The 19,176-nt window shown below is 42.3% G+C and overlaps 1 protein-coding gene across 1 annotated transcript in view; it reads right to left on the bottom strand.

The window, feature by feature from the left end:
- Positions 1–5,787: 5,787 nt before the first annotated feature.
- LOC138164800 (uncharacterized protein C1orf87-like) overlaps positions 5,788–19,176 on the bottom strand; it is a 62,403-nt gene continuing 49,014 nt past the window's right edge. The window contains exons 10-11 of the mRNA XM_069092741.1: positions 13,512–13,719; positions 5,788–6,136 (exon numbers count right to left, since the gene is read on the bottom strand). Coding sequence (XP_068948842.1) covers positions 5,976–6,136; positions 13,512–13,719 — 369 coding nt within the window. The 3' untranslated portion in view covers positions 5,788–5,975. The remainder of the gene's footprint in view (positions 6,137–13,511; positions 13,720–19,176) is intronic.

Here is a 19,176-nt window from a genome sequence, read left to right as displayed (position 1 = left end):
CAAACATGGGAATCCACAGAAGTTGAAGGTACTGTTGAGTAGAGAGAGGGAAATGCCAAGAATAATTGGAGAAAATTGACCCTTGGCTTTCAGAGACAAGCTAACCTAGTGGAAAGCACAGTGCCTGGGGTCTAAAGACTACCAAGAGCTTACACTGTGAGTTATCTAATGCTAACAACTCGTTGCTAGAGTGCTTTAATAAAAGTAGCTGACATGAGAATGCCATCGATCGTCACAAAAACCCTGCCAGCTACGTCCTACAGTGAGTATCATGCCCATTTTACAGATGGGTAAATGGAAGTTTTTGCCCATAGTCACATTGCTGTTGTCAGTTTCCCCATTTTACTGGTGAGGGGATCAAGACTTGGGGAAATTTAATGACTTGCTCATGGTTGCATAGCTGGTGTTATATTGATCAATTAATCAACAAACATTTTTGGTACTTAGTATGTTTTAGGTACTGAGCTAGGATCTGGGCTATATTAAAAAAGAAAAGAGAGAGGAAAGGAAAGGGAAGGGAAGGGAAGGGAAGGGAAGGGAAGGGAAGGGAAGGAAAGGAAAGGAAAGGAAAGGAAAGGAAAGGAAAGGAAAGGAAAGGAAAGGAAAGGAAAGGAAAGGAAAGGAAAGGAAAGGAAAGGAAAGGAAAGGAAAGGAAAGGAAAGGAAAGGAAAGGAAAGGAAAGGAAAGGAAAGGGGACATATTCATAAATAAATAGATACAGGATATATACAAAATACTGCAAATAGAAAGTGATTAGTAGGGGTAGTGAGAATGACTGGGGAATGAAGGAGGGCTTCCTGTAGCAGAGAGAACCAGAGATAAACTTTGGGAGGAGCCAAGGAGGTGAGGAGGATGAGCCTTCTAGGCATGAGCGCCAGGCAAGGAAAAGGTCTGGAGACCGGAAAAGAAGTGGTGTGTAGAGGAAAAAGCAAGTACCTTAGTGTGACTGGACTGTAACATTTTCTTTTTTCTTTTCTTTTCTTTTCTTTTCTTTTCTTTTCTTTTCTTTTCTTTTCTTTTCTTTTCTTTTCTTTTCTTTTCTTTTCTTTTCTTTTCTTTTCTTTTCTTTTCTTTTCTTTTCCTTTTCTTTTCTTTTCTTTTTTAATATAGCCCAGATCCTAGCTCTGTGTGCCTAAAAAATGTTTGTTGATTAATTGATCAATATAATACCAGCTATGCAGCCATGCGCAAGTCATTAAATTTCTCCATCTTGATCCCCTCACCAGTAAAATGGAGAAACTGACAATAGCAATGTGACTATGAGCAAGTCACCTAACTTATCAAAACTTTCATTTACCCATCTGTAAAATGGGCATGATGATCACTGTAGGATGTAGCTGGCAGGGTTTTTGTGAGGATCAATGACATTCTCATGTCATCTACTTTAATTAAAGCACTCTAGCAATGAGTTGTTAGCATTAGATGCCTCACAGTGTAAGCTTAACCTCTCTGGAATTAAGATTCCTCCTCCCAAAAGTGAGCTTCCTGGACTGAATGCCTTAGTTTCTATCTAGCTCTAAATCTAGGATCCTGGGGTGCTATGTCCTAGATTCAAATCTATCTTAAGACTCTTAGGAGGTGTCCAAACCTGGACAAGTCACTTAATCTCTCAATACCTCTAAGGCAACAAGCATGTGACAATCTGCATCAGTAGAGAGATTTTCCTAACTAGGAGTTCCTTATTCCTTTTAAACCACTCTTCCTCCCCAGGGGGGGGGGAGGTGAGAAGAGAAGATAGCGTTTTTGTGTAATGCCAGATTTAGCTTATGTGTTGGCCAGTTTATTGAACTGAAACACCCCCCTGTGTCATTCTAAAATCTTCAATATAAAGGATAGCTATCTGGGATGGGGGAGTAGCAGAAAAATGCTGGGAAGTGTAGGTGATGGGAGAAAAAACATTTTATTAATAATTTTGAAATGTAGACAGCAGTCATAATAGACTTTTTCTGGTTTTCTTTCTTTTTTTTTTAAAGCAATTGGGGTTAAGTAACTTGCTCAAGGTTACAAGGCCAGGTGTTTCTCAGTGGGTGCTAAGTGTCTGAGCCTGGATTCGATCCCCAGGTCATCCCGACACTAGGGCCGGTGCTCTTACTTGCTGCGCTACCTGGCCGCCCCTTTTTTCTGTTTTTTTGACCAAGATTTGGGCTCGAGTGGAGGGAGTCCAAGAACCAACCTACATTTTCAAAGTTCCTAGAGGTTTCCAAAGCACTTTCCTCACACTTCTATGAGGTAGACAGCAAAAGTATTCTTATCCCTATTCAGCAGATAATGAAACTTGAGGCCCAGAGAAGTCAGGTGTCTCAGAGGGCCATGCTGTTAGCCAGCATCTGAACTTGGATTCAAACCCTGGTTCAGTTTCATAGACAGAGCTGGAAAGATCCTCAGAAACCCACTATCCCAACTCTTTCTACAGGTAATGGCACTGGACCCAGAGAGACAAAGCAATTTGACCAAGGTCCCACAGGGACTTGAACCCAGATCTTCTTACCCCAAAACTGAGTCTTTTCCCTTATGCTACACTGACTCCTAGTGGTCATTTCCCACAGCTATTTCCTAAAAGATTCTTGGTTTGTGTTGTCCTAAAATTATAACATCACTTCCACCACCCATCATTTATAGAATGTTTGTAGGTCACAAAATACTTCTCCATCCTTAACTCCTTTGATCTCAGAACAACTCTGGGAAGTAGGCAGGACTAGTCTTCTTGTCTCCATTTTACAGATTAGAAAACAGCTTTGGAGTGGGTAAGGGACTTTCCCATAGTCACACAGCTGGTAAATAAAGGGGCTGGGACTCAAAAGGAGCCATCCAGATGTCAAGACCACGGCTATTTCTGGGTGACCACAAAACAACACACCCAGCTGTCATCAGCCATCCATTCAGGAATTGACTGTAATCTCTTCCACCTCAAATGGATGGTACTTTCTGTAAATAGGGCTCGATGATAATCCATCGCACTCTGAAGACAATCCTGAGATGGGAGAAATGCATTCATAAATGGCTCTTGAATGAAATCATACCACACACCAGGCATGATGATTTAGCAAATGTTTATTCAGGTTTCATAGCAACTATAAAGCATCGTGAAATGCTGGATGTGCCCAGTGAGACTCAGAAAGGAAATCTCAACATTGACAAAGAAAAAAGGGGAGGATTTTTAGAGAAAGGCCCTTAATCAACTACTAGCTTAAGACTCATAACATGGACAAAATGGCCAAAGACTTGGATGAGGCAGACCATTTCTTCTTAGTATTGAAGTAGAATTTCCAAATTTTATTTTTTTTTCTAATTTAAACTAATGTTAGGATGCTCACTACAATCTATTCAAAGTAAAATCAATAATATTTGAAGACATGCTGAGTAACTCATAAAATTCATCAGAAATATAATTACGGTTGGAAAGACCCTCAGAAGCTAGCCAGCAAAAACATTTTAAAGGTGAGAACACTGAGACCCATGGAGATAAAGTGACTCGTCCAATCCAGGTAGTAAGCGTCAGATTTGATCCCGGGCTCTCTGAATTCAGACTCATTTACTTTAGTAGATAATAGCATCTCATAAAAGAATGTGTTTAAAAATGTTTGCTGAATGATTGAGTGAATGAATGATAGAATTAATGGCAAGATGGTAGGGAGAAATGGGAAGATGGTCAACATCTGCATATTGTCTCCTTCTTACTTCATAGTAACAGAGAACAGGATTTCACCACTCATTGGAGCTGTTTGACCTTAAATGTCTTGCTCCTAGAAGCTTTGCCCAATGGAGTTGGCAACTTGGGAGTTGGTCAAGACATAGAGCTAACTTTTTTTTCTTCTAGCTGGGTGGTGTGGTAAACAGGAAGATGCCTTGCATTCTCAGCTCTGAAAGTTTTACCCTCCTTGAGCTTCAGTATCCTCAGCTATAAAACGAGGGGTTTCGATTAGATAGTCTTCACACCCCCTCCATTTCTAAATCCTATGAGCCTCCAAATCCCTTTCAGTGTACTCAGAACTCAAGGCTACAGAGACAGTGGATATAGCAAGCACTACCTAGGTTTGGGGGTTGTGGGGGATGGTGCAGTATGGTGCTTAACATGCTTAATATGTTGGCATGAGATTAGTTCTTTGCATCCTTGGGTGAACTCCTTCAGTCTCCCTTGCTTCAGCTACTCTTCCAACAAGGTGGCAAATACTAGGCAACACTTCCTTTACTGGGAGGGATTTATACCTCCTATTTGCTTTAATGCTCACAAAATACTTCTCTTAAATTATCTCATTTAAGCTTTGCCACAACCCAGTCAGTAGGTATAGGCTATTGTTATTCCCATTTTACAGATGAGGAAACATAGATTCAGGGATGACCAGGGCCATCCAACTAGGAAACATCTGTGGCAGCATTAGAAGGTGGGTATATATACATTGAATCCCCTAATTCTCCAGTAAAATTATACTTATTTGTTGATCTAAGGCACACTTATCTTTCCACAAGCTTGATGGAGTTAGAGTCTTGGGCTGGGGAGTTGGGTTGGATTAGATGGCTTCTCAAGAATTGCCTGGCTCAGAGAGTATAATTTTCTGATGGAAGTGGCCCCTCTTCTATAGGCTGAGCTCTCTAAAGTAATTCTCTCTCTCTCTCTCAATGTAGATACTATGAATTCTGTAAAATAATTTGGTTTATACTCATGACATGTGAATGTCACAGGTAATCAGATATGTTGTATGAATGGGATCTCAGCTGAGCCCTAGAGATTGCTCCAGTGGGCAGGCACCCTGATAAACCTCCTTAAATCATGGTGCGTGAGAGCTCAAGTGAACTTAGAACAGAACAAGAGATCTCCTTCATCTGCCCCCTCACCCCCATCCTGATCTTGGTGGGCATAGCTCTAGGGTTTTCAAATCTTACCAAGTATTTCCAGCCACTATCCGTTGGTGCCTCCCAACAGCCCTGGGATGTAGGTTACTACAGATGCTATTGTGGTCATTTTACAAATGAAGACATTGATCCTTAGAGAGGTTTAATAACTTGCCCAGAGTCATACATCTATAAATGCCAGGAGCAGGATAGTTCACAGAAAAAAAGAAAACATGGAATGTTAGAGCAGAAATGGGCCTCAGAATGAAGAATGCTAGAAGACAGAACACTGTCTGTTAGAGCTGGAACTTAGGATAAATCCATCAGCCAATGAGCATTTATTAAGCCTCTGTTGTGAGTCAGGTACTTTTTGTGGTTCTGGAAAATCACATCCAGTCTCCTACAGAATCACAGACTGTCAGAACCAGAAAGAACCTTAAAATGTTGGGATACAGAATATACAATCTTGTAACACAGCATGTCAGCACTGCACAGGACATTAGAAATTAGGATAATAGGACGCTGAGCATAGAATGTTAGAGGGAAAAGAGACTTTTAGACACACAATGTTAGAGATGGGCTGTTTGAATACGGATCTTCACAACACAGAACAAAGAATGTTAGAGCTGGGAGAGACCTGAAAACAGAAATGTTAGAACTGGGAGGGATCTTAGAAAAGAGAACATTAGAGCCTTAAAACAGGGAATGTTGGATCCTAGAATATCAGAATTTAGAACAGTTTACTTGAATAACAGCTGGAAGACAACTTAAGAGATTGCCTAGTCTACATCCCGTCCCCCTGCTCCCCCTCCCCTCCACTCCCACCATTTATAGAGGAGGAAACTGAGGTCCAGAGGTTAAGGGAGAGGTTAAGGGTCACACAGTGAGGAAACAGCAGACTGGTTGGTGACAGTCCTCATCAGATTCTCACCCAAACCAAATAAAGCTGCCCCGCTTTCATGTCATTGGGTAAAAGGGGGTCGGTCCAAGACACGAAGGCCGTAAGAGGTACGCCCAGGGTGCCTACGCCGGCCGCTCCTCCCTGGGAACGCTTCATCTCTCCCTTGCTCAGACTGAGAAAAACGTGTCCCTGGGTAGAAGAGGGGAGACACAGCAAACACCCGTTAGCACCAGTGAGGCACTTCTCACAGCTCCTTCAGGTACCGCAGCGCCGGCTCCAAGAGAAGGTTCTCTCCTCGCCGGAACCTCCGGACCGCCTGATCGATTTTCAGAGGACTGAGGGCGAGGTTATAAATGAGATTGTAGTTGTGCATGAGGCGCTTGGCTCGCTCCTTTTCCAGCACTCCTGTTTTTGGGGGTCAGGGAGGGGAGAGACAGAGAGAGACAGAGACATAGAGAGCAGAGACACAGGGAGAGACCGAGAAACAGAGTCACACACAGAGAGAGACACACCACACAGACAGAGACAGAGAGAGAAAGAGAGGGACAGAGAGAGAGACGGAGAGAAAGAGACAGAGAGGAAAGAGACAGAGAGAGGAGAGAGAGAGAAGGAAGAAGGAGGAAGAGGAGGAAAAAGGAAGACACACAGAAGGCAGAAGGAGAAAATTAGGGAAGGAGAGAGAGGGCAGAGAGACAGAGACAGAAAGAGAGAAAAGGAGAGAGGAAAAGATAGAGACAGACAGAGAAATACACAAAGGGAGAGAATGAAGGCGATACAGAGAACAGGACAAAGAAGAGACAAAAACAAAGAAATATAGAGATGGAGATACAAAAGTAGAGACAGAAGAGAGGAGAAATATAAAGAGAGAAAGAATGAAGGAAAGAGAAAGACCGAATTAAATAGAGATGGAGAAAGAGAGGAAGGGAGAAAAGACATTGATTTTCAAGGTTAACCTCTTCGTAACATCTTACACATAGGAACAGTTGAATAAGTATTTCAATTGAATGGGATTTCAGAAGAGGAGTCACAGTACGTGCTTGTGAAGAGCCCGTGGCCCTGCCAAAAGCCAACGCTGAGATGTGGGCACCTTGCCTCATGAGGGCTCTCCTACAAGGACCTCCATGATCATGCCATTGGCTGAGTGCAACCAACAGCTGAAATCTAGGCCAAGTTCAAGGCCATACTCTGTGTAGTCATGAAAACTTTCTGAAGTCAGTTCTAGAGAAGGGTGGGGTGTGCACCAAAGGCTGCCTGATTCCAACCCTCATTGCCAAAAGTCACTGATTCATAGAGTGCTCGAGCAGGATGAGACTCTTAAGATTTCAGTCCAATGCTTTTTTTTCCCCACTTATGAGAAAACTGAGGTCCATTTCCCCAAGGGCATATACAAGTAATTGAATCCGAGTTTTCTCTCACCCTGGGCACAATGTCCAAATAGTCCTACAGGACTAGACTCCTTTTATTCCTCCTTCACCCTTCTGGTCTCCCATAGCTCCACTCCATGTTGTATTTTGCATTCTTATCTCCCCTCCTCAATGGTAAGCTTCCTGAGGACCCAACTACTCCATGGATAAATGGTAGGGTGGATACTTGTTTGGTTGAGGGTTGGACTCAGGTTCCTAATGGCCCTTCTGGTTGTGAAATGCTGGGATTATGGGCAAATAAGGCCTAGGTCTTATTATTCTTTCTCCCTTCTCCATCCCCCCGTGGAACGTTCAGGACAGAAGAAGGTTTTTAACATAGAACCATAAATGAATCCATTTGTATTCTGTCTATTCGTATACTCAAAACATGGGGTTTGTATTCCCTGGCCTCTGCTCCCATCAATCTCTAGAATAATATAAACAAATTTAATTAACACTTTAAAGTTTGCAAAGTGCTTGGCACATGTTGCTTTATTTGATCCTCCCACCAACACATTAAGATAAGTGTTGTTACTATTTTTATTTTATAGATGAACAAATTGAGGCCCCAAGACTTTTCCAATGTAGTAAATGGCAAGATTCAAACCCAGGTTATGAGATCATAGATTTTGGGGTGGAAGGAAGCTCTAGGGGTCTTCTGGAAACTGAGGCTGAGCGAGGCTGGGTGACCTGTGCAAGGAAATGCAATGAGTAGCTCAGGCAAAATTCAAACTTAATGAGTCTTTCTCATAGTCAAGCCAATGCCCTAGCTAATGCACTGCCCAACTGTGAGTATTGGCCATTATCTTCAGACCTGGCCCTGCTACAGGCTCATCTCTTTGTAAATTACTTCCCATCTCTTAGACTCAGGCTCCTCTAATGTTCTATGTTTGATGTTCCAAGAATCTATCTTTTCATTTGAACTTTCAGGGTTCCAAGGGCCCCCCACCAGTTCTGACGTTCTCCATTCTAAGGTTTCTTTCTATATTCTAGGCTTCTATAATCCAATTTCCTTCCAGATTTCTGTTTTATTACTTTGCTTAGCTGTACCTACCACCTCAGACATTCTCTGCTCTAACATTTTAAGCACTCATTTTCCTTCTTGTTCTGTTCTAAGGCCCCTCCCAGCTCTGACATTCCATGTTCTAAAGTCTTTTCTACTAACATTCTATGCTACAAGGTCCCTTCCAATGCTGACAGTTTTTCTTCCAAGGTCTCTCCAAGCTTTGACACTCGATATCCTTAGGACCTTTCCAGCCCTCACATTCTTTGTTCTGGGCTTTTGAATTAAGCACTTAAGTTCTGCATTCTGATGTTCAATCTCCTAAGGTCCCTTCAGCTTCCACATTTTACCTTCTCATGCACACACCACCTTGGGCATCTTCTGTCTGATGAGCCCTTCCAGCTCTCACAGTCTGTGCTCTAATAGTCTACATTCTGAGCTCCCTTACAGCTGTGCCATTCTGTGTTCTATGATTTAAAGAGTTTCCAAACTTTACTGCTAGGAAATTCATCCTGATGTCAAACTAAAAATGCCATCAGCTGAAATGTGTGCCCATTCCAATCTATCATGTTATGAGTGGACTCCCCAAACAGCTGCTCACCACAATTCTTCAGTCTCTCATCGTGTGGTAAAGTCCATCTTCTGCTGCTGTCCTTCCCCCACTCTCCCAATGAAAACACACACTAACACCAGCAAGAATCTGGGAGGACTTGTCATGTATCCTTCAGAGAGCCAGCCATGGCAACAAACCCACCACCCCCTCAAAGGAAAGAACAATCTGTCTGCCCTTTCTTCAGTTTGTCAAGGTAATCATTCACATCAGTCAAAGGGACTCTTCGTGCACTGTGTGTGTTCATCACAGGGATGGCTTTAATGTGCTTGTACACAGGGGTGCCAAATAAACATTTATGCAGTGAGCAGCCTTCAGTGCCGCTCAGGCATGTCCTCGACCTTTTCTTGAACCTCAGAAAGCATAGCTATTTGCTAGAGGGAGAAATACAAGAATCTGGTGTAGTGGCAGGGGCCTTGGAGCTAGAGATAGGACATTCACCTTACCTCCACATTCACTAACTGCATGACCTTTGCCATATGACTTCCCTTCCTCATTTATAAAAATAAGGTCATTGGGCTCAATGAGCCCTAGGTCTCTTCTAGCTTCAATGGCATAAATCCTAAGGTCCCTCCAAGCTCTAACATTCTAGGTTTTAAGGACCCTTCTGACTCAAACACTGTAAAGTCTTTTCCAGCTCAGTGCTATAAGATAATAAGTTCTAGGGTCCCTTCCAGCACCGACATCTTATGTCCTAAGGTCCTCCCCAGCTCTAATATTCTATGCTCTAAAGTTCCTCCTACCTCTGAAATTCTCTGTTCTAAGGTTTCTTCTGGCTCTGATGTTCTACACTCAAGGTCACATACATTCTTATTCGAATATTCCATTTTCTAATGTTCCTTCTAGCTCGAGGTTCTAAGATTTTTATGTTCCAAGGTCCTTCTCTGCTCCACTTTAATTCCCAATGTCTTTCTATAACTAATTTTTTATGCTCTAAAGTTCTTCCCAGTTCTGACATTATATGTCTCTGGGTCCCTTACACCAGTGATATTCTATATTCCAAGGTCCTTTCCAGTTTTAATACTTTGTGTTCTAACATCTCTTCTCGATCAACCTTTCTAAGGTCCTTCTGAACTTTGATATCAGTTCTAAGGTCCTTCCTTAGAACATCAGTCCAAGTCCATCCCTGCTTCCATGTTCTGTGTTCAAAGTTCTGTAGCCATTCTGTGATTCTGTAGCATAGGTCCTCCTTCTGCTATGAGGCCGTGGTTGCTTCCTAAGAGTTTGTGGCCAGTGAGTCAGCCAACATGCTGACCTCGGTCAATCCTCATTTTTCATTAAAAATTGCCTCAGACATTCCCATCTCTTTCTGACCTATTCTTTGGCTGTAGCAACTCTCCACATTTCATGGAAACGGGGAAAACAGACATAAATAATGAAGAGGTCATGGGGAAAGCATTTCAAATCTGCCCTTTTAATTTATTTACATCCATCATCTACCAAGGTCAATAAAACTCCATAGAGAAATTACTTCTTTAGAAACTCCACAAAAATGGGGCCCAAGCCTGGAGAGAAATAGATCAGTGACTGAGGCTGTGGCCCTCATCCGTAATTGAATTTAGGTTTTTTTTTTTTTTTTAGTGTTTCCATCTAGAGTTATACATATATTATTAAATTAAATATAGGTATATTTCTTGTATATATATATTCATATACTGAAATAAATGTACATGTACTTTCTATATATATATATATATTTTATATGTACATATAAATCTATGCATGTGTATACATATATACAATGTGTATATATTATATAGATTTATATATGTATACATATACAAATGCATGTGTATTCCTACATTTAAATATGTATGTGTGTATATATGTATGCATGTATGCATGCATGTATGGGGGAGTCACAAAGTATCAGAGTCTCCTAAGGCTCAAGAAGGGTGATCCATAAAGATATGCTGAGATGCTGAACAAAATACCTTGCTGAAATCCTGATATGCATGATATCTATAATATTTCCCTGACCTAAATCACCCCAGAAACCTATCAAAGTGGACAGTGAAACTTGGAAAGGAATGTGAGCCTACCCTATTTTTTTATGTCTGACCCAGAGTCTTTACAAATGTTTATTGGGGGCTGGAACTAAAGGGAGACACACTAGCTAAGCCTCAAAGATCTCCCCAAGCACACTATTCTCTAGCCCTGGCAATCTGGCTTCTGACCTCACTATTCAACTGAAACCACTCTCTCAAAGGTCAGCCATGACAGTGGAATTGCTGAATCCAATGACCTCTTCTCAGGACTCATCCTTGACCTTTCTAGAGCACTCAATGCTTCCTGGGCACCCATGTTCTGTACACTAATACTGCCCTTGATATCTCTCCGTGTTCTCCTCTGACCACTTTAGAACACTCCTTCATCTCTCGGACTGGTTCATTTGTCTGTTCTCTTCATCTTTCCCTCCCCCTCCCCAAGCATGAGCACTAGTGAGGCAGTAAGGAAAAAGACCGAGTACTGGTCTCTGAGTCACAAAGAATTGGGTCTCAATCTTGATTCAAATATTTATCAGTTAGGTGACCTTGGTGGGTCACATCCCCTCTCAGAGTCTCAGTCTCCTTAATTCTTCCCAGTGACAACACCAGCTTCGCCCTGCATGTGAGGTCCAACATATATAAAGCACTTTATACGTAAATGTGTACCTTTACCATTATTCTCAAACACACTTCTAGCCCCCATAAAAATCTCTTCTGTGGGAGGCAATGTGGCACAGTAGAAAAAATGCAGGGCATGAAGGCTGAGCCCCAGGCTGAAATCCCCTCTCTGTCTCTTGCTGTCTGTGTGACCTTGGACAAGTCATTTTATTTGTGTGGTTTTCAGTTTCTTCATCTATTAAATGAAGAGGTTGGAGTAGATATCTCTTTCTAGATTCAAGTCTTAGGTTCCTGGGCTGACCTGGGCTTGAATTCTGGAAAGATTGTCTCTTGAGTGTTATCTTTTCTACTCTGAGGAGTTCCATTATCACCTCCAGGCAGATGACTCCTGGGGTCATTATATTTTCTAGTCTCTTCCCTGAGTTTTAGTTCACATCAGGAACTGCCTTTTGGACATTTCCCTGAAATGTCCCACCAGGGCCTCAAATCTGGTATGTGCAAAACTCCACTCAATGTCTTCCTCAGCTCAGCCTACCCAGCCTCCTTAGCAGGGTGAAGTAGTAAATGGGGCATTGGATTTGGAGACAGGAAGATCAGGGTTTGAATCCTGCATTAGATATTTACATCTATGACCGTGCACCAGGCAGCCTCCAGAATGTCCAGAACCATAGGGTTCTGGATGGCAAGAATCACTTTGGTGGTTTGCTTATTCCCATAACATAACCCAGTACAGTACTTTTCACAACGCTGATGCTTAATAATTATTTCTTATATTCTGCACAAGTGCCTTTACCTCAGAGGCAGTTAGATGGCACAGTGAATAGAGCACCAGTCCTGGAGTCAGGAGAACTTGAGTTCAAATCCATCCTCAGACACTTGAGACACTGTCTGTGTATAGGGTCAGTCACTTAAACCCTATTGCCTTACCTGCCCCCCCCAGAAAAAAAAAACAAACAAACCCTTCACCTCTCTGGCCTGTTTTCTTATGTGTAAAATGGATTTGGTCCTAACTAGCTCTAAGGTCCTTTCCCGTTCTACTATTCTATGTTCTAAATTCTAGATCCCTTGAAACATGATAATTTTATGCTTTAAATTCTAAAATATTACGTTCTCAGGTCCCTTCCAGCTTGAACATTTCATGTTCTAATGCCCCAGCTAACTCTAACATTCTGTGTTCTAACAGTCCATGTTAGAAGGTCTTTTCCAGCTCTAACACTCTATGTTTTATGTGCTAACATTCTATATTTGAAGGTCCCTTTTATCTCTCACATTCTATGTCCTATATTCTAAGGTTACCTCTCGCTCCCAAACTGTATGTTCTAACATTCCATGTCTGAAGGTCCCCCAGCTTAGGCCTTCCATATCCTATGTTCTAATATGGTATTGTAAAGTCCATCCCAGACCTAACACTCTGAGACACTGTTCTGGAGCCTCTGAAGGGCTGTGACATTGTCGTTCCCAAGGGTCCCCTCCAGCTTGGCCGTCCATTCTATATTCTACTGGTCCCTTGCAGCTGTAACTTTCTGTTTTCCACAATATGGCTGGTTGTATGAAATAAACCTTCCAATGCCTAATCCTCAACTAGAACTTGGGAATCTTGAACTGCAGTTCAATATAATTTCCTATTGTAATGGCATTTATTGGAATGTGATTTAATTTACAGGAATCCTCTCTTGCATTTGAATAAGAGTTTAGTTTTTTTTTTAAACACTCTTACATTTGAATAAAGGGAAGCAGCCAGGGTTACCTGGGTCTGGTACTAGATTTGAAGTCAGAAAGACCTGAGTTGAGTGCAAATCCTGCCTCAGATACTTCCTAGCTATGTGACCCTGAGAAAGTCACTTCATCTCACTCACTCTCCTCATCTCTAAAATGGGTAGAATAATAATACCTCCCTCCCAGGGCTATTGTGAGGATCAGTGGAAGTAACATATATGCAAAGCTCTGCAAGCATTAAAGTGCTATATAAATGGTAAATATTATAAACCAATTATAATTTGTAATTATGAAGTAATCATGAATCATCTTGTAACCAAACTGTAACCAAATAACATGACAATTGATAACCAGTCTTTTTCCCTTTCCTGAGCCTGCCTGATACCATCAGGGGCCCTGACTGCCAGCAAGGGGGACACTTGTTTCAAGCATAGTTTTTCACCTGTATTGTTCACGTCACACAAGTGCAGGGCGTTTTCTAGCTTTCGGAAGCGCTCCATCCATGTCTCACGCTGGGCCTCCTCATTTTGGAGTTGGCTCAGATGTGGCTGTGAGGCTGGTCGGATCTTCCTGCTGGCTTTGCTTTCTTTGGGGGCCCTTGTCTCAGGAGCAGGGTTTGCAGGGGGCGGTTCCTCGTCTTCCTTCTGTTTCTACCAACAAAAAGCAAACAGTTTTATGACAATAAGATAGCAGTCCAGACAATCCTAAGGTTCCTTGGCAGAAGAATGGGCCACCCAGCCAGCAGGAACTGGGAGAAGTGGATGTTTCTCAAAGCCAGGGAGGCCACGTTTCAAATCCTCAGTTCTGCAGGCTGATGTCTGCCAACTCCTACTGGATATGAATGGTTCTGGTGAGGGATTTTGAAATTAAATTCAACAGGGAAAGGCACCATTCTGTCTTTAGCTCAGTCTCAGTAGAGGTTTTCTTGGGGAGTCACAAAAAGTGGTTCTGGAAATGGGCAAGTCTGAAGTCTGGTCTCTGAACATTGATTTACTGAGATTGACCTGATTTAGACTAATGTAGTCCAAAGAAGGAGAATACCAATGGAGCGTTTAGCACACGTCCTAATGAGTGAACAGTGGTCAGTTAGCCTTGGGCCCCAGGTGCCCACATTGAGTGGCACCCTCACAGTACACTCCTGGTGTGTGATTCCTTCCATCTTCCAGGTCTCTCCCCCTACCTCAGTGCTCAGGTAACTTCAAGCACAGCCCACATTGTGCCCCCCTGGCCTGCCCTTGGCAATAGAAGGCTTGCTCTGGGCATCCTCTTCCAATGATATGTGCATGCCCCCTACAAGCATCCAGTCATAGGATCAGAGACCTGAAGCTGGAAATGACTTTATAGCCTCCTAGGCTACCTACCTCTCTCATTTATGTATAGAGAAACTGAGGTCCAGAGAGGAAGTCACTCGCCCCAAATGCCTTCTTCTTCAGGAAGTCTTCCCCAACTCCTCTTAATCCACGGGCCTCCCCTTTCTTATTTCCTATTTATCCTGTACATTGCTCGTGAGTGCATGGAATTTTTGCCTCTTTTTGTATCCTTGGCACTTAGCACAGTTCTTGGCAAGTAGTAGGTGCTTAATATTTCTTTAATTGACTGACACAAGTAGAGACAGAGCTGGGGTTCAGATTTAGGTCCTTTGTTCTTTCCCCTGTACTTGTCCTCAAGCCCTTCAGGAGAAGGAAAGTTTTCACAGTGCCCTAGACCATGCCTGTTGCCCCCTGGTAGGCCCATCTGTGACCTATCTGTGTCTTTCTTATATTCTGACTTTAGAATGTGAATCTTTGAGAGGATGGTTGGTCTTTTTGCTTTTCTTTGTGTGCTTAGAAAATGTTTATTGACTAAATGACATATCCCGAAATTAGAAAGATAGTTCTGTAGAGATTCCAGCCCTTGAAATGAGCTGTTGAATATAGGCGCTGAGTCTTCCATTAGAGCCCATAGTATGGAGGACCGGTGTATTCAACCAGACCTTATTAACCTTCAGAACTTCCATTAAAAAAAGTTGACAATTATTTCAATATACCTTTGTAATGCTATGTACGTTATTTAATGTATTTAAAATCATCATCCCAAGAAAGAAAGATACTTACATTTAACCAAAGGGGTCTGGGCTACACAAAAAGGTCAAGAATTCCTGCTCTAAGGAAAGACATTACTATGTAATGGAGAAAGTCAGATTTGAGGTAGTTGGTTCTGAGTTAAAATCTCCATTATACTTAGGGTTAGCAGAGAAAAGAAAAAGACAGTCCCTGCCCTCAAGTCTAAAGGGGGAGCCCATAAACTGAGAAAATCAGCAGAAGGAAGGTACTCCACTATACTCCACTATACTGAGTTAAAATTGCCACTATAAGACTTATACCTATGTGACATTGCTCTCCTCTTGGCTTCAGTTTCCTCTTTTGTAAAAATGAGGGGCTGGGGAAAGATGGGATATAAGATGCCTTCCAGTTCGGAATCCCATGACTCTATGAAACCATGTCCTTTGAGATGGACTGGAGGAACTTGGAAGGGTTAGCCCAGAGAGGAGAATACTACAGGGAACATGATAATTGTCTTCAAATATTCGAAAAGCTGATACGTGGAAGAAGGCTTGGACTTGTTCAGCCTGGCCCCAGGGGCAAGCAGTTGGGAGGATGTTACAGAGAGGCAGATTTTGGGTGGAAAAAATGGGGGGGACTTCCCAACTTTATAATGTGATGAGCAACTTGTTCACAAGGATGTGCCATCCTCAACTGTAAACCGATTCTTCACAAAAGGGTAAGTGGGAAAAAAAGTTAAAAATTAATGTTGCCAGTGGCAAAAATGGAGGCTGGTGTGAACTGTCAGTTGTGAATGCTTATGTTGTATGGTGGCGTTCCTTTGCTGGGGCTGACAGACTCCAGCTGACATTTTGGGGAAGCCCCAGGGCACTGCTCAGCCCCACATGCCCATCAGGGGCTGCTCCTCTGCTCAGAACTGTCTAGGGCTCCCTGCTTGGGCAGGCAGGCAGGCAGGTAGGTAATACACATGTAAGGCTTTACTAAATGCTAGGCACTGAGGATACAAGAAAAAAAGGAAAACAGTCTCTGGCCTCTGGGAGCTTACAATTCCTCCCCTGTAAAGTGGAGGCCTTAGCTCAGAACCACTGAAACCAGAGGTGACTTCTTGGGCCCCTCCTGGCTCGAAAGCCTTGACCTAAAACTGGTAAAAGCTGACCTTTCTTATATCTCTGGAAATCAGTCAACAAGTATTTCCTAAGCTGTTGGTCAGTCGTTTCTATCATATCCAATTCTTCATGTCCTCCTTTGGTGTTTTTTGGTAAAGATATTAGAGTGGTTTGCCATTTCCTTTTCCAACTTGTTTTATAGATGAGGAAACCGAGGCAAAGAGGATTAAGTGACTTGCCCAGGGTCACACAGCTAGTAAGTGTCTGAGGCCGGATTTGGGCTCAGGAAGTCTTCCTGACTCAAAACCTGACACTGTATCACTGTGCTATCCGGCTGCCCTATAAGTACCTGCTATCTATCCCAGGCACTCTGCTAAGTGTTAAGGATATATAAAGAAAGGGAGAAGCAGTGCCTGTTCTAATAATAACTCTAACAGAGAAGGCAATTGGCATAGAACTAGTTATTTACAAGATATACATATATACTCATGCACGTGTAGACACATGCATATACACTTATACATACATATATGTAAGATGGATATGTATTTATATGCACATATACATGGATATGTTTATATCTATATACATGTATCTATAAATATATATATATATATACAATGTATCAGTATGTATAGTTATAGATGTGTATATATTGAATATATCTACTTATTGCATATATATACAATGTATCTACTTATGTGTGTGTATACATACACACCTAGAATGATTTATGGTACATATCAATATATGTACATATATATACACATATACATGCATATATTATGTATCTATATTTATATTTACATGGAAGGTAACCTCAGAGGGAAAGGGTCAGTGTAATCCCAGTGGGGAGGGTGAGTAGAGGCCTCTGGCAGAAGCCAAATCAAGGTCAAATGCCACCTTCTTCCAGAGGGCATCCTTAGAGGTCATTTGGTACAAGCCCTATCTGAGAAGGAATTTTCAGGATTCCTCAAAAGTGGCTTCTGAGTTTCTGATTGGAAACTTCTAATGAGGGAGCATTTGAGTGAGAAGTTGGTTTGGCGAGACCATTTATTGGGTATGTTATTATTTGTGTCTGGTGTAGGTGGGCCTGTCTGGTTGCTGAGGTCCTCTGGGTAACCTCTTAAGTCCCCAGGCTTAATTCCCTTCCAGAACACGTCTGATGGTAGGAGGTTTTTTCTTTACCTCAAGACTTGGTAAAAAAAAAAATAGCCTCTGCCCTCAAGGAGTTCCTATTTTAATAGGGGAGACAACATGTGCATAAATTGCTATATAGAACATAGATTCAGAGTATACTGAAGGTGGCCTTACAGAAGAAGGGATTTAAAATAATACATAATGTCCCTGTCCCCCTTAATTCTAGTACCTTCCTTCTGCTGATTTTCTCCAGTTTATGGTCTGCTCCTTTAGACTTGAGGGCAGGGACTATCTTTTTCTTTTCTCTGCTAACCCTAATCATCCCCAGATTTTAGCTCAGAGCTTGGCGCATAGTAGGGGCTTACCAGAGCTTAGCCCAGCTCTTGGCACATAGTAGGTACTTACCAGAGCTTAGCCCAGAGGTTGGCACATAATAGGGGCTTACCAGAGCTCAGCACATAGTAGGGGCTTACCAAATTCTAGCTGACAGACCAATAAACTGATTTTATACAGCTTTTTATGGTTTGTAAAGCACTTTACATTCACTAGCTCATCTGACCCTCACAATAACCCAGTGGCATAGGGAAGATTATAATCTCATTTGATAGAGAAAATTGAGGCCTTTAGAGGTTAAGAGAGTTGTTCTGAATCATTTTGTTTCTTTCATTAGATTGTAAGTTCTTTGAGGGAAGGACTGTCTGGTTCAATACAATCATTTTATAGCTGGGGAATCTCAGTTCCAGGCAAATTATTTTACTTGCTTAAGGTCACATAGGTAGCATAAGATAATTGTTCTTTTTATCTCTGAAGGGAATATTAAGAGTCAATGGGTAGAGATTTCAATAAATCAATTAGACTTGATTTCAGGGAAAACAAACAAGCCTTTCCTCCAATCTTTTAAAAGCTGGAGTTATTCATAAGTGAGATGAGCTTCCTTGGGCGGCAGTGGGTCAGAGCCCCTGTTTAATCATCGCTCATATGAGGGCATAGGGTTAGTTTTAGAGCAAAGCCAGAGAAAACTCCTAACAATTCCATCTAGGCGCAATAGGTTCTAGCAGAATGTGTTGGGTCCAGGACTCAGTTTCCTCATCTGTGAATAGAGGAGATTAAGACTTCAGTAAACATCTTTAAGGGAAAACTGAAATTTCTCATGAGGAATATTGTCAAGAGAATCCATGTTCAGGTACAGGTTAGACTAGATGGAGTCTGAGGTCTTTGCCAACTCTAATGTTCTGTAATTCTGTAACTTGCTGATCTCCCAGGACAGTGGAACAGATATAGTCAGAAGACCTGTATGACCTTAATATCTCTGGGCCTCAGTTTCCTTTCAAGTAGGAATTGTTTCATTTTGTGCTTGTTGTTGTCTGTGTGGCCAGTACACAGCACAATGCCTGGCACTGGAACCCATGCTTGTTTATGGTTCACCTGTAAAATGAGGCAGCCCATGTAACCCGAAGGGTCATTACGCGGCTGAAGTCCTTTCCAGCTCTGGTTTAACCCATCAATTGTAAAAAGCAAGGTTTTGCATGCTCAGCTAAAGCTTTCTCGTTAGATAGAAGAGAAGCCCCCTGCCCCCAATTCTGTCTCATGGCTTTCTCTGAAGAAGGGAAACGAGGACCTGCCCACAATCCTCTGTTGTCAGAGAGACTTGGAAAGAAGAGAAGGAGAGGGAGAGGCAGGCATTTCTCACAAATAGACTAAACACTCCCTTGCAAAAGCATTTGCTGTTGTTTCTTGTGGGGGGGAGGGAAGGAGGGGGGAAGAGAGAGACAGAGAGAGAGAGAGACAGAGAGAGAGAGAAGGAGGGAGGGAGGGAGAG

This window comes from Petaurus breviceps, unplaced genomic scaffold (genome assembly GCF_028583685.1).
Source record: "Petaurus breviceps papuanus isolate PSGF00001 unplaced genomic scaffold, PetGlider_PUasm1.0 207, whole genome shotgun sequence".
NCBI lineage: Eukaryota > Metazoa > Chordata > Mammalia > Diprotodontia > Petauridae > Petaurus > Petaurus breviceps.
This window is presented reverse-complemented; position numbering and strand designations above follow the sequence as displayed.